The following is a 26,632-nucleotide window of genomic DNA, read 5'->3' on the forward strand; positions in this document are numbered from 1 at the left end:
TTGGCATTCAGATATTTTGATACTATTGGGCCTTATATAATGAATTGATGACAAGATTTTAGGCTCTTAGATCAATTGTGTTTAATATTCCAATCCTTGGAAAAAATGCGGGATTTAATCAATAATTGTGGTAAGAAATGCTCAAATAAAAAATTCTTTTTTTTTCTATTTTCAAGAGAATGAATTATTTAAAAATTAATTTATTCAAATTTTGAATCTAAATTTCAATTACTGATTTTCTTATGATTTTAAATATGATAATTATAAAGTTATATACATGATGTCAATTTATGATTTCAGTTTGATAGTACACGAACCAATTTTTTATTTTATATAATGTGAAAAATATCTTCTATTAATAAAATATGCATGAAAAGCGTTAATTTATATATCATGGAAAACACACTAGTAATTCACGAAATTTTAAAAAGTCCAATAAAAGAATATCACACGTTCTTGAGAAAATAAACGAATTTTTTAAAACTGATAAACTGCAATTCATTTTATCTAAAATTTTATTTAACGGAGAAATTAATGAATGTAGTTAAGAACTTCATTTAACTCTTTCTAGGGCCGTGGGAAGTAGGCTTCCCACCAAATTTATCAATCTTTGTATGAATTTATGTAGGTTGGCATAAGTTCTGACAAATTTTTTTAGAAAGACAGACACTTAGATGCTTCAGTTCTTTATCTTGCACAAAATGATGTGTCTTGATTTGTTATTTAATTATTAATTAGCCAAATTAATTAATTAAACAAATTAAATTTATCTAATAAGTTAAATGAATCCCTTTCCTTATTCTAATTTCAAGCCTAAAAATATTTTAACATAATATGACTAGAAAAAAATGGCCCTTTAAAGGGTTAAGAAGGTAAAGGGATTTCATTGCAATTTTGATAAAGAAAATTGGTAGGTGTGAAATACTTCTAATTCATCTCAACTACTTATTTTTAAGTAGTATTTACACAGTTTTTAGGGTAGTAGTAGTAGTAAGAATGCAGTAGAAATTGCAGAGAGGCGTTATTGAGAATTTAGAATTGAAATACTAACTGAACTAGTAGAATTCAACTAACAATTTCAGTTTCAATGTCAGTTTCTTCACTTTTGTATGATTTACTAAGTAAACAGGAAAATTTTTAATGTTGTAGTACAAAAATTTCTTATAGTTAAAAATTATCAATGCAAGAGATGGAATATTTGTGACATTTATTCACTCATATATGTAAAACTAAACCACTCTCACGAATCGTATCGCGTTTCTTTAGCATGCAATGGCATACTTATTAAGAAGGTGAAATCAACATATACACAATAGCCAAATGAAAGTCATTGTGGCTATACATCGTATACGTATGTGCTGGAACTATGTAAAATCCAACCAAATTTCTTTCTTTCTTTCTTCTCTTCTTATTCAAAACAAGAGAAACAGTGCCAATTTTTCGAAATTCAAAATTGAACTAAATATTCAATTAATGAAAAAGTAATTCATTTTTAAATCGATAAATTAATCAGCAAAATTTTTCACTTTTTTTTTCTACAGTAGAATTCAGGATTAATTATACCAGAGAAAATACTTTTAAACTATCTTAAAATTTAAACTTTGACCAAATAAATAATATTAATCTGATTTTTACACAATATTTTTTTAATTGTTATTACTTTTTAAGAACATGAAACAGATTAAAATCAATGTTAACTTAGAAATACTCAACCATTATTTTTTTTTTACATTTGTATTTAGTTTTATTATTAATTTTTTAACTGGTATTTTTATTCGTTCCAAAGCAGTAATTTCGTAATGTTAAAAAGCAGGCATAAGTCAATCACTCAATGCGAGGTCAGAAAACTAAAACTTTTTTCGAGCAAACGAAACATATATTCGACGACAGATTCAGCGTTAGGTGATGAGAAATTAATCAATATTTTGCTTTTTTTCCCCACAGAAACTTCGAAAAAAAATAATCTGAAAAAATGTGTTTTATCTTAAAATTTAAACGTTTACCTTTTCAATGATACCGATTTTATTTCTGTGCAATTTTTCTTTCAGTTTTTATTATAAAATTTTATGCAAATGATTCTAAAATAAGGAAAATTATAAGGAAACGCCAAATTTTTGAATTTCTCTACTACCGTTTATTAAATTTCGCTTTTGTTTCAATAAATATGTCTTGAAGAGGCTTTTATACATGATAATATCTATACAAAACTGATTTTTGCATCGAAAAATGCAATAAAGGATTTTAATCTAGTAGCAATATCAATTAGTTCAGCAACATATCAATTAGTTCATCAATATATCTATTAGTTTATCAGTATATTAATTAGTTCATCAATTAATATTTCTAATATTGTCTCAGCAATTTTTTTAGATTGTGTAATCATTTATTTCACTTTTTATCTTACATATCACCTGTTTAGAAGCATAACAAAATTTTAAAATGTCATAAAAATTTTGAAGTCAATCAAATCTTTCTTTGCTGTAAAATTATCTACAGTGCGGAACTCTTTTTTAATTTATATATGTTAAAGTTAGATACCTTATTGAGGTATAAAATAATTATATTACTTTAATACTGTAAAAATATTTTTAATCATAAAATTCTATAATTGTTAATAATATGATTTTTAAGTTAGCGGAGATCTATATAGAGCAGCAGTTGTCCTTACACTTATTTCAATTCTGTACATTTTGATTATGTTTTGACTCCTAATACATTTTGACTATGTTTTGACTCCTAATACATTTTGACTATGTTTTGACTCCTAATACATTTTGACTATGTTTTGACTCCTAATACATTTTGACTATGTTTTGACTCCTAATACATTTTGACTATGTTTTGACTCCTAATACATTTTGACTATGTTTTGACTCCTAATACATTTTGACTATGTTTGAATTTAAATTCAGTCTAAATATAATACTGCAGTTTCTTAAAAAATCAAAATATTTCTTTTAAAATAATGACTGAAGAATTGGGAAAATTATTAATGCCTTTATCAGATTCTTTAACGCAGCATTTAATAATATTTCAGTATTAAGTCTGCATTCGCCATAATTTCTTTATAGGAAATAAAGTTTCTGAAAAAAAATTTATGTTTTTAATTTTAACTAAATTTACTTTAAAAGCTAATTTTATTTTTCATTTGTTTGCTTTCGTAATTTCTTTAGTAGGAAATATAATTTTTTAATTAAATAAAATTTCTGGATTCAAAATTTTTCATTTAAATTAAAGAAAGATCTTGGAAGAATGGAATGAAGCCCTTCTATCTATGTATTTTTTTATGAAAAAACTGTAGAATAATTCTATATTCCTGAATCTTATATTGAATAATTATGAAACCCATTAAAATAATAATATCCATAAGCATTACAATCTTTATTTTCTGTTCTTAAGATTATTGTCATTAGATGTAAATTTTACTTATCCGTAGGCATTTAAGATAAATTATATCTTATCTCTGATCTTTAGATTATTCTTATTAGACGTAAATTATACTTATACTTAGGCATTTAATATATATTAGAATCTTTTGTATCCTATCGCTTTTCTTTAATTTATTCTTATTAGATGTTAATTGTACTCATCCATTGACATTTAAGATAATGTTGGAATTTTTTTTATATCTTTAATTACAAAATATCTTAACAGCAGACACTGTTTCCTTTCTTTTAGATGAAAACTCGTGTAATAATGGCTTCATCAATTCATTTATCCTTGAACCAACGATTATTTGGGACAGAAAAGTGCCAGACACAGAGTTGGATAAATTTAAAAAAGTCATTGAAGAAAAATATAATAAGAAGTTTGGTAAGTAATAAATCATGAAATAATTAAATTTATTTGGTTTCTTTTCTATGCATTTTTCATGCTGGGAAAATAGGTGAATTTATTACAAAAACAATTTGCAAATTTTCAAAATAGAGTTTTTCTCATAAAATACACATATATGATTATTTTACATAAGAAGGAGAATATCGATTTATGAAATCGGTTATTTCGATTATTATCGATTTATATAGAAAATCATTTCTACTTATTAAAGCACATTTTTAAATTTTAAAAAAGTATAAAATTTAAGGTAATTAACTATTTAATATATCAAGCATTAACATCAAAATATTTGTCTCAGAAACGAAGGTTCAATATACATTGAATCAAATGCTAAGTGAAACACATGTCTGAAATTGTTGTTCTTAATCTTTAAAGAAACTCTGCCAAATTTATTAAAATTTGCATGACTTTTAAATACATTTTCAATAAAAAGATATTTATTCCAACAATATTTAGGATAAAAAAGGCTTTATGTATGTTTTAAGAATAAAGGAATAGCATTGATTTTCTTAATTTATATTTAAGAACAAATATTTGAATTCCTATTTTGATTGCAAATTGCTTCATAAATTTGTCTTTTTGCGTTCTCCCTCTTTAAGAATTTCTCTTTTTTTATTTACATTGAATTGCAATATAAGATAATATTAAAAATAAATACTTTAAAACATATATATATATATATACTTTCGTCATCCTATAGATTCTTACTGGGACTTTCACAAATGGACTGTTGATAATTTCGTAGATTTCTGGAAAGAAATGTTTCATTATTTTAATGTTATCGCCTCGGTGCCTTATGAGAAGGTAAATAACTCACTTTTTAAAAACATTAAAATTATTTTACTTAGTACTTTTATTTTTACAAATGTAATGCAAAAAATTCCAAGTTAAAATACATAAAGTTTCATGAGTAAAATAGTAAATATAAAAAATTTCGAGAGAAAAATGCATAAAGAAATTCATTTGATAATCAACTTATAGTTTAATTATAATATATTTTAAAGAAGTTGAGAGGTTTTTAGTCTACATAAATAAAACCTTTTTTAAATGAAGCATCCATGACTCTGGTATTCTTGAAGAAATGTGAAAGGTGAAATTCTTCCATTTAGACAGCGATACAGAAAGCAATATAAAGTTTTTCTTTTTCAATAATATCATTGGAAAAATCAATCAAAAATAAGAGAATGAGAATGATTTCAAATCATTTAACTTAAATATAACGCCTTTGTTCTGCCTAATTATGCACCCTTTAACTTTATACTATTTAATTTAAATTTCTTTCGAAATGAAATCAAGTCTTTCTGTGTTTAAATGTCTATAATATTAATTTTCAGTTATCTCTCTTTTTTTGAGGTCTCCTTTGAATGCTACTGTTGTGTTATATTAATAAATATAACATTAAAAGGCAAATTATTTAAAAAACTATTCTTTTCGAATAATTACCATCAATGTTAGGGTTTAATTATATCTGTTGTTATTAACGAGAATATTAATATTAAAAGATTTAAATATTTTGCAGGTGTTTGTCAAGAAAGGCAGTAACATTCTAGATTGCGAATGGTTCCCTGGAGCTCGACTCAATTACGCAGAAAATATCTTAAGAATCAGGGATAATAGAACAGCCATCATCTGTCTGGGTAAATTCAGATATTATCTTCACTATTCTAATAAATATAATGTCAGAATAAAGCGAGAATTGTCTTGTGTGTTATCTAACAAGGATGCTATTCTCCCTTCACCTGCACGAAAATTGTAGACCTTGGGCCAATTATGAACTCAACGCATGTTAAGATTTTTATTACAAAAAGAATAGGAGACCGGGACAAGGTGGAAGTGAAACAATATAAGAGGAATATATTTCTATCCTTGCGTGGAGTGATATAAGAGAGTTTGATATGTCGCAGCACAATAAATAAATAGAATATTCATTTTGAACACATTATTTTTCTATTGATGGAAACCAAAAATAAATAATTTTAAAAACAAGATTTCACACAAAATTTCATCTAAAACACTGTACTAAATTTTATTTATTTATTGTGTTTTAGATTTATCATGCATATTTGTATTCGGATAGATAATTGGACTGACACCTTGGGGATGGAGTTTTAAAATTTGAAAGAAATTTTCAATTTTTTTTAAGTGTTATGTATCATATTTCGTAGCTATTGTTTAATGAGTTTTTGAGTTATTATAGTTACAGACAGAGAGACAGAACGATTTGCAGATAAAAGCAGATATAATTCTAAAAATTAGAGAGGTCTAAATTGTAGAGCTTAGTTAAAATCTTAAAACTTTTGGCTCTAAAAGTTCTTTCTATTTCTATACTGAGTATAAAGAATGTGGAGAAAGTAATTTTTAAAGTTTTAAGTATTAGTTTCATTTATATAATGAGTATTATTATATCTATTGAAAATTGTATAATGTATTAATTATTGCATTTATTAAAATTAATTTTTTGTATATGTTAAAACGCACTCCCTGTTGAAATGATTGACGATTTCATAATCTATTTAAAACTAATTTTCCTCTACATTTAAATTATTCAAGCAATAATTAGTTTCAAATACATTATTTATTATATTCGTTCTAGAGACTCAAAACAGATTAAAAATTGCATAATTTATTGATATACAATAAATGTAATGCTTGTCTGGTTTTCTAAGACAAAAACATTTCTTGATCATTCATTTTTTAAAAAGTTTTATCAATTAATTTCCTTTTAAATAAAAAGACAGAAAATATATCAGAAAAGAAATCAATGAAATAAATTACATAAATTAAGTATATAACATAATATTTTTGTGGAATCCATGTGTAATTGTCTGTAATTTTTTTTCCTTTTATTTTGAACATCTTTGGAGAATTAGTAAAATGGAGATCGACAAATCTAATACTGAGCATAGATTCCTTTTGTATTTATTATGTGATATTTTTAGAAGCAAAATATGCTTTCAAAACATATTTTATACTCAAGTTAAGTTTATTAATTATTCTAATAAGAAAGAATTATAATTTTTTTGGAACATAAAAAAATCCTTCTGTAACTAAGGAGTTTTGAATATGTTATTTCAGCGAGTCATTAAATTTATATTTCGATTATTTTCTTTTCTCTTCTCATTTGTTTCCAGATGAACATGAAAATGAAGAAACCATAACTTTTGCTGAATTATACGAGCAAGTGAAACTTTATGCCGCAGCATTTCGAAAACATGGACTAGAGAAGGGCGACAGAGTTGGATGTAAGTTCTTTTTAAACCAACTACCTCGGCATTTTTTTAATGTTTTAAATTTATGGTTATTTATATTTTAGAGTCCATATATTAAAAATTAATTGGTCAAAATACAACCGAATTTTAATGTTCATGACCAATGGTCATAGGCGAGATGCTTTATGGTAAGGTCTCAGATTTAGAACTGGGAGTTCGAGGTTGGAGAACTGATTCCAAAGAGGAAATGCTTTGTAAGGGGTTCTGATGTTCAGTCTGTCAGTATCAAATATTAACCAGCTGGTGTGATGCGGAAATTCGGATAAGGGGGTTGCCAGCTCGAGTGTTGTCCTCTTCATCTGACCGCGTTTCAAACGGACACCTACCCCAAAAATACCAATTCTAGTATTGTTTTAAAAAATAAAACAATAACAGACAAGATAAAGATAGAGATAGATTAACAATGGGTTGTTAATCAAATGAAACGAAACTAAACAGGCCCAGTCAAAAACGATATTTAACTTTGAGGATCGAAAGATCATTTTCAACATTGAAAGTAAAATTCTTTATGACATTTTAATGCATATCTTATTTATTATTAAATTATTATTAAAAATTTTATATTATATTAAAATTAATTAAATTAATTATTATGATATTATGATTTATATCACTATTCTTAAATTTATTATATTAAAATTTTTAAAACTAATATTTTACATTTTACAGGCTACCTGTCAAATAGAAAAGAGGCTGTTTTTGCGATGTTAGCAGCGACAAGCATAGGTGCCATCTGGGGTGGGCCTTTACCATATTATGGCTCTCGAGTAAGTGTAATTTTTATCAGATCAATAATTTTTGATAAGTGTATTAATTATCAGTTATTTTGATGAGAGTATTGCTGTTACTAATGGCAAAAAAATGTATGAAACGATCATATATATATTTTTTTCATAACTTTTGTATTATTTCTCTGCAAGTAGCTGAGAAACAGATAATATTTTCACCATAAAGAGATCAAAAAAATGTTTTAATAATAAATGAATTTGATTGCTTCTATCAGAAAAGTTTTTAAGATTGTATAGTTTCTGTTAGTATTAATATAATTTGATTTTTTTTATAAATCAAAGTTTGATGACATCATTATTTTGATTTACTTTTCCAATAGTTTTAATAACAACAATAGTAAAATGTTTTAATAATAAATGAATTTGATTGCTTCTATCAGAAAAGTTTTTAAGATTGTATAGTTTCTCTTAGTATTAATATAATTTGATTTTTTTTATAAATCAAAGTTTGATGACATCATTATTTTGATTTACTTTTCCAATAGTTTTAATAACAACAATAGTAAAATGTTTTAATAATAAATGAATTTGATTGCTTCTATCAGAAAAGTTTTTAAGATTGTATAGTTTCTCTTAGTATTAATATAATTTGATTTTTTTTATAAATCAAAGTTTGATGACATGATTATTTTGATTTACTTTTCCAATAGTTTTAATAACAACAATAGTAATAAATTGCTTTCCATGAATTCAGAACACCTTTTATGATGCATAAATGGAGAAAACTGAAATCTTTGAAACATTTATAATTGTTGAATTTTCTTTATTGTTTTGAATTTGACAGGAACAATCAAACTTTCTAACAATCGTTTAAAAAATTGGTATTGTATAGAAATTCTATGAAAAATAAAAGAAAATGTTCTTTTTAAAATCAAATTATAAGTATTCAGGGTATCCAAGAAATAATAGATAATTAGAAACACGCACACCACATGTAATCATGGGACACAGCATTTAATTTTAAGGTGCATGCATAAGATTATATATTATCAGAATAACTAGCTGTTTGAAGCAGCGTATTTTGAACCTCATTTGAAGAGAGATGCAATCTTTAATGCAGATAGAACCAACTTGTTTTACAAGTTGTTGTTTGTGTTTCATCTGATATAAACAAAAGAAAGTATTATTTAGAATTGAATTTAAATAGAAAACACAGAGATCCTGATTTGTTAGAAATGTCTGAAAATTGGCAAATCACCAAAATTTTATTTTGCCACTAGTCGTCTTTGGCAACCATCTGGTTCGCCGGAGATATTGGATATTTGATTTCAGTTAAATAGTTTAGATAAAATTTCATGTCCATGATTACGTCGAATTGTCAAATATTAAAGCCGTTGCCCTTCATATGTTCAGTTCATTTTACGCATGAACTTTTCTAACTGAGACTAATTCGCTGACATCATTGCACTATTTTGTCTGGATCATCTCTAAATTTACTAAGCGTTATCTTAACTACAACTTTTTATTCGTCCTGTAAACTATATAGATATTAAAAACGATCCTTTTTTAATTTTGTACAATGGAAGAAAATCACATCATCATCCACACACACACACACACACACACACACACACACACACACACACACACACACACACACACACACACACACACACACACACACACACACACACACACACACACACATTTTCATTATAAATAGAGATAGTTATTAAACTGTAAATGTTTGAAAGTTGGGAAGCACTCAATTATTGACGATGTAACTGTGGATAAAATCTTAATATAAAATGCAATTTTAGAAATCGGTGCAATAATTGTGTTTAGGAATATGATTCTTAGTTTTTACGATTTTCTTAAATATATGAATGTAATTTCCTACAGGTATGAATTAGAACTAGACGCATTCTATATCATTAAAAATGTATTCTCTTTTTTTCATCAAAAGCATCCTAAATTGTTTTCAGTTTTCGTATATTTTCGATTGCTTTAATTCATAATATTTGGCTTTTTTATGTCTTCTTCATTAAATCCTCTCTATCATTATTCAAAGGCAGCTTCAAACATTTTAAAAATGATGGATCCCAAACTAGTTATCGCTGGAGATGGCTTTTATAATTATGGAGAACTGTATTATCAGCTGGACAACTTATCAACGATTGTGGAAAGTGAGTATTGTTTTCAGTTTTTATATATTTTTAACTACATATATTGCATTTAACTGTTTCTGGTTTTAAATTTTTGTTATTAACTGTCAAGAGTAAGTAAAATGTTCAGATTATTTTGTCTATATTTAAAGTAATATTTTTTTTATTCTCGTCTATATTTAAACAATATAAACGATTAAATATATTGATTTTTATCTTATTTTTGGTGAGTTTATATTATTTTACCGCTGCGGCTGCCTAATTTATATTTCTTTCTCAACAGGTCTTCCAAACTTGACAAAGCTAATCATTGTTCCTACTCTGAAGGACACATTATCCAAGGACATATCCAATATCCCAAAAAGGTTCGGTTCCTTTTTCAATTAGCCAGTTTATCCGCCATTGCTGCGGATGAGAATATTATTCCATACTTTTATCCAAAGTACCTTAAATATAGCTATCATTTAAAATATTTTTGTAAAGAAAATAATGCATTCAATATTCAGTTATAAGGATTAGAAATTTAATAATTACAGCAATATATTTGCATCTGACAAATCACATATACTACCTTGCAATGCCTTTACTTCTTCAATATAACATTTAGTACAACTTGTTAGAGACTAAAGAATGAGGAGAAGTTCTTTAATGATGCCAATTTTGTTGATGCTTCAAATAGAACGATCTATAAATATAAGAATCCAACTGACTGGAGTTGGAATTTCACTTGCCGATTTGATCCTATTTGACTATGATCCGATTCTGAGACAAGTTTTCACGACATTGGCTGTCAAACTGCTCCAGAGATTGTATAAATCAATAGATCGTGCTATTTAAAAAAATCAGTAGAACAGGCACGAATTTAGATATTCACTAATTCTCCATTGTTGGAATCAAGTTGCATATAATGGTAATGACTACATAACTTGAAGGATATAGGCTTTACAAGAGCCCTAAATCTATATGTTGCATCAGATGTAATTATGTTGCCATTATTAAATTTATTTCAAACTCTTTTAATTAAAGCTGCATTCATTTATTAATTTCTGCCATATCAGCATATTCGCTTAAATAAATAATAAAATTTTAAACGACTTTATCACATGGACAATAATAGCATGTAGCTTGCTTCCGTTTTACTCTTAATTCCATTTTACCCATCTGGACTAGTTACTGTATTTTTAATAGTCAATAAAAATTCTAGGTAGTCTGTTTTTTAACCTTTATTGATTAAATTCTTAATATCTGGGTGAAACTTGAAAATAATTTGGAATAATGAATGATTATTTCCTTTTCTTCTTTTCTATTCTTTTTCTTTATAAAAATAGTTCTTAATTAAATAAACATTAACTTACAATTAATATCTTGTAATTAATAATAACTTAATAATAAGAACGAGTTTTCTGCCAAGAACTGTTCGTTTTAATATATCGAGCTTACCATTTTTCGACGATACTCCCTCGCTAAGGGATGAAAAGCAGAAGCAGTGTAATTCCGGACTTTTTTATTCTTCAGCCTTAATTTCTGCTCCATTAAATACTTTTCCATTCTATTTTTTCTCGTATACGTTTACGTGCTATGTTTTTACACGTGAATGTCATATCGTTTCTGATCGTACTATCTTATTGTAACTCAAAATTGTATATTAAATGCTTATATGGATAATTAAAGTGACAAAGAATAGTCAGACTACAATGAAACATATTTTATACATTATTATTAAATGTGATTGATGTTACCTATCGTTAGTAGTGTATTCACTTAAAAAATTGTTATTATTTTATACAAAAGTAAATTGTTAAATTTTAAGAAAAAAAAATATTCCATTTATTCATCATAATTCAACGATTATACTTCTCACAATAAATAAAAAAATGCCCTAAAGTATTTTTTTGTGAATTAATATCCTTTTCCGATAATATTACGAGTTATCTGGTGTTTTACTTCTCCTGAATTTACAAATAATTCACCTTACCTTATTAATTCACCTTATTGTTAATGTATTTCCTCTTTTCATCTACAAATTTGCAAATAATCTTCATCTACAAATTTGCAAATAATCTTCATCTACAAACTTACAAATAATTCCCTTTACCTTATTAATTCACCTTATTTTTAATGTAAGTATTTCCTCTTTTCATCTACAAATTTACAAATAATCTTATCTACAAATTTTCATCTACAAATAATAATTCACCTTACCTTATTAATTCATCTTATTGTTAATGTAAGTATTTCCTCTTTTCATCTTTCCTCTCACCCTTATTTTGACTAAATAAATACATCCTGACGCATGTGCAGAAGCGCTGCTTTAGAATGCGAGAATAAACAGTACGTTATCCTTTTTTATGTATAGACTATTATAAAAAATAAAGAATTATTCTTTGATTAATATTTGCACAGCATCTTTCTAAAGGACTTCCTGGAAAGAGGCAAGACACCTGGTGGCAATGTACCAGATCTTGTATTCGAACAACTTCCCTTCGATCATCCCATATCTATCAATTTCACATCAGGTACTACAGGTTCACCCAAAGGAGTAGTACATTCTGCAGTAGTGAGTACATACCCATTTCATCACGTTTAGAGTGCTGATATTTTATCCATTCAAATACAAAATATTCAAATTCAATAAAAATTAAACACACAAACAGTCTGTAATGGAAATTTTCATCGATATTTTCAGTTAATTTCATTATAAAGTTGTTCATTTGTTCTTGAGTATTATGTATTCAAAAACGAATCACAAATATATCAAGAAGCAGAGCAATTTTACCATAACCCTTTAATCTGTCAGTGTCTCTAACCCGATCATATAGGGATGTCTATGTGAGAACTAACGATATATTTTTGTAAGAAATTTTGCCCAGAACATTCGAATGGCATCCCAAGACTTTTGCCCAGAGCTTTGCAGGCGTCTATCCAGCCGGCTTGCATTTTTAATTTGGATTCAGATGAAAATGGGGTCTTAACTATAGCATTAAACTTAAAGGCATTGAGACAACCTAGAAATAAACATACTAATTCTGCTATTGGTTCTATCAGAATTCATTTAATTGAAAATCTGATTGAAATTTATATATGTGGGCTATCAATTAATTACAAATATTGTTAAAATGTCTTCATCATATATTAAGAAAAAAGTTATTGAAACATGTAGAGAGAGATAAATACACAAGATATTGAAGTATTTAAGCTGCTTATTGAAAAATTTCGCGATTGCAGTTAAGATTCATTAGTTACTTTATAATATTTAATTGCAAAGAATTCTTCAACAAAAGATTTGTGTTCAAGTCTAAGTGGACAGTCTCTTATAGGGATTGCAATACCGGTATTTTGAGCCATTTGTACAATTTCGTAATACCGGTATTCACAAGTTGAAATACCGGTTTTTCGGTATTTACTAGAAATTTTTAAAATTGTCTCCACTCTATGTTCAGGTATCGCGAACATAGCAAAATAGTATACGTTTTTGTTTTTATGTCTCCCTAACAGACGAAATTAATTAGCCAATTAATGGCTTAAATCTAAATTAGCGAAACATGGATTAACCCTGAAAGAAAATATTGTATCCATAACGACTGATGGGGCAACAATTATGAAAAAAGTTGGAAAGTTGATTGGTGCAAATCAGCAGTTGTGTTATGCACATGGAATTCAATTAGAAGTAATATATGTATTATACCAAAAAAATAAAGCACAGAAGAATCCAAATTACTGTGGATATAGAAATTTCGGATTCCAACTTTGAAGAGAGTAAGAGTGAGAGTGATATTGACAATGAAGATAATTACAATGTAATTCTTGAAGAAGATATTGCTAATGCGTATGAAATATTAACCTATCAAGAATTGCTTCCTATAATTTATAAAGTTCGAAAAATTGTTAAGATATTTAAACTTTCCCCTATAAAAAGGATATATTACTAAAATATATACTAACTAAAAATAAAACAGAATATATATTAATAATAGATTCTAAAACACGTTGGAACAGGTTACGTATAATGATGGAACGATTTTTGAAACTGAGAAATCCAATCCAAAAAGCAATAATCGACTTAAATCTGTAAATTAATTTTTCAGATAGTTAATTCGACTTAATATCCAGAACTATATCAGCTCTACTTTCAATAAAAATGACTATTGAGGCATTATGTCGGAGAGATTCTAATTTATTAACAGCTAATGCAACAACAAATTTCATGTTGCAGTCACTGAAAGAACAGTACACATCACTATCTGAAGAATTTTATATTACATTGAAAAATCGCACAGAAGATAGGCATACCGAAAAAGAAAATGTCTTATGGTATTTACATAATTATAATGATTTTAAAAAAGAAAAAGAAGGAAAGAAAATAAGCAATTCAAATCTCATTAAGTTAAGAGTAAATTTTCTTAAAATTTTTTACCCACAAACCTATCCACATTCAGAAGAATTCGGTACAATTGTCGAAGATTATGATGTCACTATTGTCGATAGTGAAAAGGAATTGTCTCTTGAACAAAAATTAGAATTAGTGATAAATAAAAAAATTTCAACGAACCAAAATATAATACAGAAATCAGCTATATCCAAAACCACCCGACGAAAAATCGATTTATTTGAAGATAAGGGATTTAGAGGTAAATACTTGGAAAGAGTATATCGCGCATTGCTAAGAGTACCACCAACTAGCAACAATTTACACTCTCTAACAAAACTGGCAAATAAAACAAAGAAACACCTGTGTTTTCTTTCTTTTTCTAAAATTTCTAATACCGGTATTAAAACCGGTATCCCGGTATTAAGATTCAAAAAAATACCGAATACCGGTATTGAAATTTCGGTCCGGTATTGCAATCCCTAGTCTCTTACAATCCTTCTTTATTTTTTACATGGATTAATTTTTTTGTTATTTTATACGTTAAAATATTAATAAACTTGTCCGTTTTTTACTTTCCAGACTTTTCTTTCGCTTTTGAGAGATTTTATATTTCATTTGAATTTGAAGAGTGGAGACGTTGCTTACAGCCATTGTGCGGTAAGGGGTTTCGTATTAAAAAAATAGACATATTGTATAGCAGATATGCCATTTGTAATCTGATTAATTGATGTGAATATTGTTCTTAAATATAATCTTTCAAATAGTGAAAGACAATTTAAAGTGCAAGAAGAAAGAGTCTGATATCATTTCAGTTTTATGTTAGTACATTCTGATGAAATAATTAGTACTTTAAAAGGGGACGAATTCAAAATATACGAAGAAATATCCGGAATTAATTAGGTTTTGTGTCAGATAAATTCGAATTATATATGATTCATACTTTGAAAAAACATGAAGAATGCTGCTTAAAAAATAATTAAAACTAAATACATGAATTGTATAAATTTTTATCGGAAATAAGTCAAAATATCACAGCAGAGAACTCTTGAGCACTTTCAACTTAAGGTATTTAATTTTACATGTTGCAAAAATAAAATAATTTGAAAAAATACAAATTTACTTCATACTATTCAATTTCTGTAAGATTTAGGAATGCTGATAAAATCATTAAGATCCGTCATTAAATCATCAAGTCCTATTTGATTGGGCTTCTTTAAACTAATATGTAGTGACCTCCTGCGCATGAACGTATTACCGTTTGATGACACATGAGGAATTTTAAACACATATAAAGGATTAAAAATATTGCATAAATGCATTATACTTTACAAACACTGCCATCTGATTAACTAATTTTGGAGTTAAAACTATTTAGTATTGTTTTAATTTACAACGTACTTAGCTTTATAAATTTCTCAATAGTTAAATCATTTTTAGTAATATTGAAACTCAAAATATGAAATACAAACATATTAACAGTGGTTTTTAATTCTTAATAATTTGTTTTCAGGTTGGGTGGAGTGTCTGGGATTATCCATTTCCCACTCTTGCGTTAGGAATCAAGCAATTTCTATTCGATGGAGAGCCAGTATATAAAACGAAAAACTTCGATTTATGGACAGTTTTATCAAAATATAAAATAACATATGCGTTCATTTCGACTTGCTATTTTGACGGATTGGAAGTTATGAATGTATGGAATGGTGAGAAATTTTGATATTGTTGAATTTGTATTTAAGAAAACAATTTGAAATATCTGAAGATTAATCTTCATCTTGAAGTTCATGTGACAGCCATGTGCAAAACTTTAATCACATTTCGATTAAAATAGAATGAAATTTCAGATATAAGAACTTTTGCACTTTCAATGAAGATATCTGACAATTAAAATAGACTTGAATTAATTAAAAGATTTTTCTTTCAGATCATCCAAATCTAAGCTTCGATCACTTGAAGGTTTTCACCATGGGAGCTAGTCCTGTCAAGAAAAGAAATTACGATTTCATTTACAAAAACCTGAAGAGAAATGATATCTTCATTGGTAGCCAATACGGTGAGAAGATTATAACTTTTATTAATTAAATAAACATATTGCTTTATAAAATTCATAAATATCAGCATTTTGATCTATTAATGCTATGCTATTTAGAAAAAATAAACTGTAGTTGTTAAGCTAATACAGTAGGTTATGTATCATAGCAACGATAAATTGCTTATACATTAAGAAAAAAATATATATTTTGCTTCGATACAAAGCCCTACATATTGTTACCATTATTCAGCAAAATTTATGACAATTAGCTGTAGCTATCATTGCTACCATTACCTCTAATTTAATAAAAATTAATGATAACTAGCCCATAATCATTATTGTTACCATTACCATTAATTCAATAAAATTAATGATAATTAGTTTGTAACCATTTTTGTTATCATTACTATTAATTAAAGAAAACTAATGATAACTAGCCTGCAACCATCCTTGCTACCATTACCATTAATCAAATAAAAGTAGAATAAAGGAGATTTACTTACGAGAAAAAGTTTATTGATGCTATTGAATTTTCATTGTTTTGTAAAATATTGATTTATACGAATTAATCAAATAGAAATTATGCTATTTTATAACCTGATCCGATATTTCTTTATTCACATGAACCATGGTTACTTATTTAAAAAAAAAGCAATCTTTAATCAATAACCTTTTTGTAATATTTACATATTCTCAAAAATGTAGGAGCTACAGAAATGTTTGGCGATTTTACTGGCTTTGACTTCAACACGATTTCCTATATGGGTGAATGCCAAGTTCCTGCTTTGGGAGTCGATCTTCAATGTGTCGATAAACAAGGTACGTTTTCCGATTTGTGAAGTCAAAGTATCATTGAATTCATTATTTCTTGGCTCTTACTATCAGACCTTCGACCCGATGAGGATGAAAGCTCTTGCTAAGATGGAGAAAAACTTGAACAGAATAAATAGTTTCGTTCTTTTCAGGTAGTGAGCTGTTCTTTCCGTACCCCCCCCCCCCCCAGATGCACTTATCTGCATCAGGCCAAAAATTAGAGGCTTTCTAGCAAGATCCGGAGAATGTCAAAAATGGCATTTATTTGAAGATGCACAGATAACTAAAATAACTAAATAAAAATATTTATAACAGTGATATTCTTTTTTTAAAGAGGAAAATGAATGTTTCAATTTATAATACATAGTTTTATAACTCGGTTATTTCAAACTCCATTGTGTTTCGAAATTATTTTATTTCGATTAAAAAAGATTTGAAAGTGTTTATTTTCAATGGGATTAAGTATTGGAAACGATAAAGTCATTTTTTATAATTAAAAGCTAATAGAAATATTACATTTTAAATAACTTTTAGAACCTATTATTTCATAAAAATTATTTTCAACAATTTTTACATTTAAAAATGATTTTAGTTATATCATTTTTATATCTGTATAATTTACACCGTAATTTTAATAAACTCTTAAAATACTTTGATGTATATTTTCTAACAATATTTTTCATTGCTTCAGTTATTACTTTTATATAGATAAATGTTACGAATTTACTAAATCCATTATTTTTCATTGCTTCAGTTATTACTTTTATATAGATAAATGATACGAATGTATTAAATCCATTATTTGTGTACACGATATCTTTGATACAACAAAGAATATATATTTAATAACAAATTAAGGATGGATGAAATAATTCTTCTGCGAAGTTTCCGACTAGAAGTTCAAATTCACATTATTTATTTATCTGAAAGAGGTAGAGAAATGGCATTTGTTGTTGTTGTCCAGTCTATGCATACAGTGCTAGTGCAAAAGATTAGAGTCCTCCAAAAGCCTTGGTGACAAGATTTGCAAGTTCTGGAGCCCGATGGCTATGGAAGATTTCGATTGGGGGGTGCTTCAAGTTGAAAGAGGGAACCGATAATGGCAGTCAAAAACATGATCTGGAGTTAGTTGCGAATGGGGACAGTACTTGCAGATGGGATAAGATTTTTTATTGGTTCGTGAGGTCTTCATACCTTTGAAATGTCCAGTACGTAGCCCAGCTATTGTAGAGGAAAGGTTTCTTGGGCAGTTTAGATCGGGGATTGTTGCCTTGCTAAGATTCTGGTTGTAGATCCTTCGCCTGGCGGCAGCATTCGCATCTGCACAGGTGACTACTCGAGGTTGGTCTTCGTCCCGTGCTTCTTTTGCAAGGGCATCTGCACATCCGTTCCCCTCAGTTCCAACATGAGCTGGGATCCACTGGAGAGTGCAAGGTATATTTAGTAAATGGAGAAGGGTATTAATTTCTTGCGTTATTGTTGTTTTACCGTTATGTATGGCTTCGAGTGCTGATTTTGAGTCTTAGAAAATCACAATTTCTTTTATTGAGAAATGGCATTTAAATACCAGAAATATATAGTGTAGAATAAAACATCCATTTATTCTTTAATTTAACATGTTAATTGCTACAATATAAAATATTATTATCATCTGCTGGCCACGGGAACCAACGGACTTATTAAAATGAAAGCAGTTAACCACCTGTAAGTCAAATGGATCAAAAAAATAATTATTTATGAAACACGCTTGAAGTGGTGATTAGTGTCTAAATAACAATTTCATTTCTTAAATTAGGATATTATGCAATAATTCCAAAAATAACAGAAAAAAAATTATTACTTACTTTGTAATTTAAGGAGAATTACTTGTTGTTCAGAAGTGAGTAAAATAACAGTTTCGTTTCTTAAAATAACTAATAAGTAACACTAAAAGTAGCAGAAAATAAGTTTCATTTCTTATTTTGTAATTTCAGGGAAACCAGTTGTTGGTCAGAGGGGAGAAGTTGTAGTGGCAACCCCTTGTCCTTCATTTCCCGTATGTCTTTGGGGCGACAAAGGTAACAAGAGATTGTATGACACATACCTGAGCAAATACGAAGGTGAATCACTTTGAATAGTAATATTTTTCGTATTTGAATACAAAGATAATCGAAGAACAACGAATTTTCTAAGAAAAAGAAAAATTGTAGTTACAATTTTGGTCATTTATAGTAAGCTTTAATAAATTCTTCAATAATGAATTTGTTAATTTCAATTAACAAGTTTTAAAATTTTTAAACACACTTCCATATTTCTTGCCTTTTTAAAATCATGTTTACTATTTATTATATTATTTCTTTTATACTAAAAAGGAATTATTAAATTTTTTTAAAAACAGAAATTTGAATATAGGATGTAGTTTGCTGTGAATTTTCTTAAATTTAACGAAAATCATCTTTTATATCTGATGATTTTTATGGTTCGAAAAGGCTTTGTGATTTTTTTTACCGAGATATTACTGGAAATACCTGCCAATAAAAAGAATACCGATGTTTGAAATAATAACTATAATTTTAGAATTCAGCAGCAAAGCCGTGAATTTCGATAATAATGTGATAGACGATTAATCATCAAAGTAAAACCGTTGTTCGTTTTTTGAGAGGCTTCTATTCCTTTTTTTTATCTTTATATATGGGAAAAAATATGAAAATTATCTCTATATATTTATTTATTTTTTTCTCTTATTCTGCTGATAAATCAATGCTTCATTTATTTAAGTGAAATTATTAAATATGTTAAATAAAAATATCTTTTGCCTTCGTTTGAGAATATAAAGAATTGAGCACAAAATGTGTTGCCACAAGACGAATTATCAATTTTGCAATGATGCAATAAAGATAATTGTACTGAAATCTAAAAGGATACAAAAATGATGTAGCCGAATGTCACAACTTTGCCACGTGGGATTCAACTTTGCTTATGAATTAAGTAAATAATAATGACTCAGAATTTATTGAAATTATTATGACCAGAAAATTTCAACAAAAATGTTATAAAAATGTTACATCTCAATCCTTAAAGTTAAATGGAAAAAAAATATTTCTAAATTCATAAACTAGTTTCCTATGTTTAACTAGCATTCAGAAAAATATACTTATCAAATAAAAGCAAATGAGATATAACATAACCAATATAAAAAAACTTCAGTTAAAGAATGCATTAGATTGAAAAACACCTAATAAGAAAAAACTGAAAGAAGTGAATGACAAGAACATATTAGATTTAACATATTAAATATTTAATATATATATATATATATATATATATATATATATATATATATATATATATATATATATATATATATATATATATATATATATACAGTCAATTTGTAAACATTAAAAAACACATTCAGATTAAAAAAAGTCGTAAAAATCTAAAGCCTAGAAGCATTGAAAATGAGCTAGAATTTTAAAAGCTAAACAAACTTAATCTGAAAAACATTTGAAACACAATATGAATGCAAAGATACATACAATAGATCTTATAAACAACGAAACTTCAATAGGTGAATAAAATCAATAAAATACATTAAAAATGGAATAAAAATTTAAAGATGAAATCGTTTTAATCCTAAAAACACATTAAAATGCAATATAATTAAAAAAATCATAGCATCTTATAACACTAAACGATGTATTAAAGACTTGATGAAACACTAAACGAAGCATTAAAAATATAAAAATACTAAAACACTAAATAGGAACACTAAACGAAGTATCACGAATATAACTTCTAAAAGAAAAAAAAAAATCTTTAACTTTTCATTTTCTCGTGCAGGTGTTTGGTGCCAGAACGATGAAGGATGGATTAACCCTAAGACAGGAGGAATTGTCGTCATCGGAAGAAGGTAAAATAATGAAAAAAAATTATTTTTTTGATTTCCAGTTAACGTCAGATATTTTGACGCTGACTTACTTTCTATAAATTGTTATACACACATTATTGGGAACGCTCTACAAAGAAGATAATTCGTAGCTCAGAAAAGAATCACATTTTGTGTAATAAAATTTCTCTAAGAAAAATGTTTCAAAATTTTAATTCAATTTTTTAGTTAATCAAAATTAATCTAAAAACTAATGTTCTTTTTTAACCTTAAACATGTTATTGCACAAAAATCATGCAGCAGAACTTTAAAATGCAATAACTTAGCATTTTTATCTTTAATTTAAATAATTTTCAAAATCAATTTTAAACATTATTTAACAATGTGTTTTGTCGTTGCAATGAAATACAAACAAATTTTTTTTAAAATTATTTATTTATTTATTATTATTATTATTTTTGCAAATATGTTTTTGCCAATATTAAAACTAAGTTAAGTAAATTTTTTTCTTTTCAGAATTTTTACTTTCGCTCTTAAACATGATAATATTTTTCGGCTGGTATTATTTCTGCTAATCTCGTGGTGCAAAAATCGTTACGCATAGAATGTAACATCTGATGCAACGAGCTAGACGAATTAAATCTAAAACATTATCATTTACGGAGCTTCAGATTCCAGTTTTGATTCATAATTATTTTTTTTACTTCAGCTTTTGTGTAGAAAAATATAAATGTATTAGATTATACATTTTTCTTGATAAAAACAAGTCTTTCACTTTTTAATGAAGAACTAAGCAGCCCTTTTTTATATATTTCTGGTTAGTTCTTTTTTAACCCACACATTAGAATATCGTATTCTGTGTAGTTTTAAACTAAAGGATAATTTAAGAAGTTTTGCTTTATACGTAAATTTAAAATGAACTTTTGACTTTTTATCGTATAATAGAAATAAAAATTGATTGCATTAGATAAAAATTCTTTTCAAATTAAAAAAAAATGTAGAAGAGATGTGTTTAAAAAAATTAGAGTAGCAACTTTTAGATGACCTCATTCATTTTCTTCTTTCTCATGTTTTTATATATTATTATCAATTTAAAATTTGACTAATAGTTTCTTTAAGTAACAATTTCCTCTTTGATTTCAAATAATTTCTTTAACTATATGGAAATCTTATGGGATTTTTAAAAAAAATAAATTTTAAAAAGAACCACTTATTAATTATTATTATAATTACAAAATTATTGTATTCCAAGATAATGGTTGCCAAAATTTAGTAAATTGTATCGAAATGTTTATGGAACGACCCATTTATTACATATTCTATTTTTGCAGCGATGATATAATGACCCAATATGGAGAGCTAATGAGTGCTGCTGATATATATTTCGCAAGTAAGTTGTGTTTATCAGAAACAACAGTAAAAAGAATTAAATTTTTAAATATCCTTTGTATAATAATGAATTATCTTTATGCATCCTTGATTATATAATTCTAAATAAACATCATCGATTATTAAGTAAAGAATTCTTGTTTGTAGATTATTTGGGAGTGATTGAATGTTACTGTATGTATATATCCAATATTATTTGTCTTAGATTATGTTAATGAGATTTTAAGGGTTATCCCAATCTTGTCAAATAATTGATTTCCCGATAGGTTAAGATAAAGTTTGTGTCATTTGAAAAAAATTTTGGTTTATATTCTTCATTTGTTCTTAGCCAGTATGATTCAAAAACTAATAGACAAATGTTAGGTTAATAAGTAATTGATCTAGGCTAATAATCTGATTGATGGAAGTTTTTCAGGAACCTATGCTTTTTAAAAAACAAGCTACTTTAATGTTCTATATCAAATTTTAACCTAAAGGTTTTCTAGATTCGCTATTTGGTCACAAGAGGCCGCATTTATTATGAGTCCTTGACTCATGGATTCATCTAGATAGGATAAACTAATCACAATTAGAAACAACAACATAAACAGAGCCATTTATTAGCTAATCGCCTCAGGTGACCAGCTAGTTCGCCGAGAATATTGGTTATATTTAATTTTAAATAAATCGTTGATATTCAATTGAAAAAATTACTTATATCAGATAAATTTTATATCTGATTTTGCCAAATACTATCACATTAAATCCTTGTACTACTTATTTCACTTATCTTGGTGAAGTTCTGTTTATTATGTACATGTACCTTTCTAAGGGAGACTGTCCATAGCATTTTGAAATGATGTAAAAAACATTTTTGTGCAACAATATTTCCAGAAGTTGTAGTACCAAAATTTCGCTTAATTTTTAAATTAATAAAAATTATATATTAAAATTTTAAAAAATCTCTCCTAGGTTAACATTCCTGACATTCAAAGTATACACGTGCCAAATTTGGTAACTGTAGGTCAAACAGTCTGGCAACACCTACCTACACATGCACACATATTTTTTTTATTAATAGTATAGATCAGCAATTCTCAACCTGTGGGCCCCCCCCCTAGGGGGCTTGAGAATATCCAAGAGAAAATATTATTTAAAAGAGAAAAAGAGAAAATATTATGACTGAAAAGAAAGCACACATATACATAGAAAACAAAATATATTTCAACATATTTAATAACTTATTGAAGTAAAACAACTTACTTAATCAAAAAATACTAAATTAAAAACAAATTTAATAATTATTAGCGACTTCCTTGGGCCTGTCTTGCAGAGCAAAGTTTTTCGAAGGAAGGCTTAATATTAGAAATAGCCAGTCTCAGTTCTCGAATATATCAACCAAGTAGCTCAATTTCATCACAAATAAACCATCGCGAAAATTCTCGGTTTCCTGTCTGTTTTCTTCTAGGAAATGGCGATTTCTTCTCTTAATTCATAAACACGTTGCAAAAATTTCCCACGTGATGACCATCTTGCCCCGCAATAAAATAGTAACGCTGAATGTACTGAACCCATGTCTTCACAAAGTGCGGAAAAGATTCTCGATTTCAGGGGTCTCATTTTTATATAATTTACTACGGTTACAACTGTAGTTAATACAATATTCAAACCAGGACTCATTTCTTTCGAAGCCAAAGTTTCTCTGTGGATCATGCAATGTGTGCATTGAGGCGATTTTTGTTTTTAAAGTGCTTGTATATCTTGGAATCTTTCGGACATTTAACGAGCACCATCGGTGCATATTCCGACGCAATTTTTCCATTCTATGTTTGCCTCGTTCATAAAATAATTTAAAATAGCAAATAATGCGAGTGCTGATGTTTTGAGTTCTATTGGTTTGCAGAAAAGTTAATGAGTTAAAGTTAATTAAATGAGCATCTTTATTACTATTTGTTGCTTCGTCAAGCTGTATTGAAAACAATTTGTCATGCAAATTGTTATGATTGTTATTGCTTGTTATATGATTTTAATTTTAATTCGACGAATTCTCTCGGTTTGTTGACGTACTCACTATGAAGCGTTTCCGAATATCATTTAAGTTTATTAGGTTTCATGCTGTCTGCGGCCAACAATTTTGAGCAAATGATACACATGGGCCTTTTTTCTTCATTTACTTCAGTACTGGTATAACCAAAATTTAAGTATTCTTGAGAATATTTCCTTGATTTTATTTTTGGAACCACGCTGCCGTGAATATTTTATATGGTGAATTGCAATTAACACGAAAACATATATAACATACAAATTCACAATTGATTCGATAGCGATAAAAGGATCGACTCGTATGAGACTGGCTGGAATTGAAACTTGCGTATCAAATATTTTCCCTCTTATGAGAAAACATTTACTCCGCGCATGCTCGAGACGGCCTCGGTCGTGTGGATTTCCTTACACAAACATTCCTATTTTTTTCACTTTCGTTTTGTCATGCTTCTGTTTTATTTCTTTTATTAATCTAAAAAATGTATTCCCCGTTTCATTTCAAATATAATATTTAAATTTTCTCTGCTTTCATTCGCTTCATCTGTTCACTGTCCGCTTGTCCAAAATGCAAGATGTGGTTTCTCGCCAACGTTGGCTCGCTTTTACTCTTGTTTTGGCAGTTAAAAATAATTTATAAGCAGAATCCAAACTGCTCAATATACATTATTATTGTATACATTTTATTGTAAGCGGTGGGGCGCAATGAAAATTATGATTGAAAACTGGGCCACGAATACTGAAAGGTTGAGGAACGCTGGTATAGATGATCTTTGTTACTAATCTTCAACATGATCCAAAACTCAACTGATTTTTTTTCGATTTGCTTTAGTTGATAATATCAAAGAAGTGGTCGACTATTTGTGTGTCGAGCAAATGTGGAAAGAGGAATCTCGAGTCATTCTCTTCGTGAAGCTCAAAGATGGACTCACTTTAACAGACAATATCATAAAGAAAATGGCTATTATGATTAAAAATGAATTCGGAAAATCATACGTACCGCAAGTCATATTACAAGTGCCAGACATACCGGTAACTTTGCTTTTTATCTTATATTAATCCTTTTAATATTGAAATATTTAATACAAAATACGCATTTATTCTCTTTCGAATGCGAATCTGAAATCAGTATTTAACTTTCATAAAAATTAGATTATTTAGTGTTGATAAACACCGAGACCCATTTTTTTAAATACATATAATTTTGAATAATTTTTATCTTAAACAGATGTCAAAGAAATATTTCAATGCCACATTTACTTCAATCATTGTTATTTTATTCAGCTTTAAGGCTTTCGCTTTTATTTTTGTCATCATTCCATTTCAAAATTTGTTCCTAAAATCTTTAAAATCACAGAGTAAAGTGAGGATATTAAAATATTCGTGCTGTATTGATATAAACTTTAGCTTTTCAGTAAATTTTCCTGATTTTTATATAGAGTTTCTAAAACAAAATTTATCTGAATCTTGCACTTCTTTAGTCACAAAAAAATTAACTGTTGAAGGCTACAATCAACATGAGTGCCCTTTCAACGTATAAAAATCTTTTTTTACATTTGTTTATAAGAATTCAAATGATATTTTTTTCACATTAATTCACTCAATCACTTTATTGTGTTAACCATTTTTGCTTTTTCTTCAATATCAGTAATTATACTGACACTTTCCGCGATACAATATTTAAGAAATTTACATCAGGCGCAAGTTAATTTAAAAGCCAAACAGATAAAGGCAGTGAGAATAACATAAAATTAATACTTTAGTAGCACAGTATATGTGCAAGTTCGCAAAAAATCTATTTGTGTTAGATTTATATTTACAGAAAGAAAAAGGAGAATCCATTTTAATATTGATCATATATGCGGTTAATCCCCAAATATTAGAAAAAAAAATTACATTTATTTCTGTTTCAGTATAATTTGAACAACAAGAGAATGGAGAGCGTTGTGAGAAAGATAGTAGCTACAAACAAGATACCAGAAGTAGCGAATATCAAGAATCCCGAGAGTTTGAAACATTTCTTTAATATCCCTGAACTGACAGACGAAAACATAGAGGCAATACACCCCTTGCAACGAGTCGAAGAAGATGAATGTAGACGAATTTTGTAGATAGATGAAATAATAAAATGTGTTTCTATGAA

The 26,632-nt window shown here is 27.5% G+C and overlaps 1 protein-coding gene across 1 annotated transcript; it reads left to right on the forward strand.

The window, feature by feature from the left end:
• Positions 1 to 26,632, forward strand: LOC129963853 (acetoacetyl-CoA synthetase-like). Its single transcript, XM_056078428.1, has 18 exons — positions 1 to 130; positions 3,679 to 3,813; positions 4,538 to 4,641; positions 5,357 to 5,474; positions 6,969 to 7,079; positions 7,776 to 7,873; positions 9,906 to 10,020; positions 10,283 to 10,364; positions 12,403 to 12,556; positions 14,948 to 15,025; positions 15,879 to 16,071; positions 16,293 to 16,421; positions 17,106 to 17,219; positions 19,187 to 19,312; positions 21,036 to 21,105; positions 22,413 to 22,471; positions 25,322 to 25,521; positions 26,403 to 26,632. The coding sequence occupies exons 1-18, from the start codon at positions 106 to 108 to the stop codon at positions 26,598 to 26,600; spliced, it is 2,109 nt and encodes a 702-aa protein (XP_055934403.1). The 5' UTR covers positions 1 to 105; the 3' UTR covers positions 26,601 to 26,632.

Source organism: Argiope bruennichi, chromosome 3 (genome assembly GCF_947563725.1).
Source record: "Argiope bruennichi chromosome 3, qqArgBrue1.1, whole genome shotgun sequence".
Taxonomy (NCBI): domain Eukaryota; kingdom Metazoa; phylum Arthropoda; class Arachnida; order Araneae; family Araneidae; genus Argiope; species Argiope bruennichi.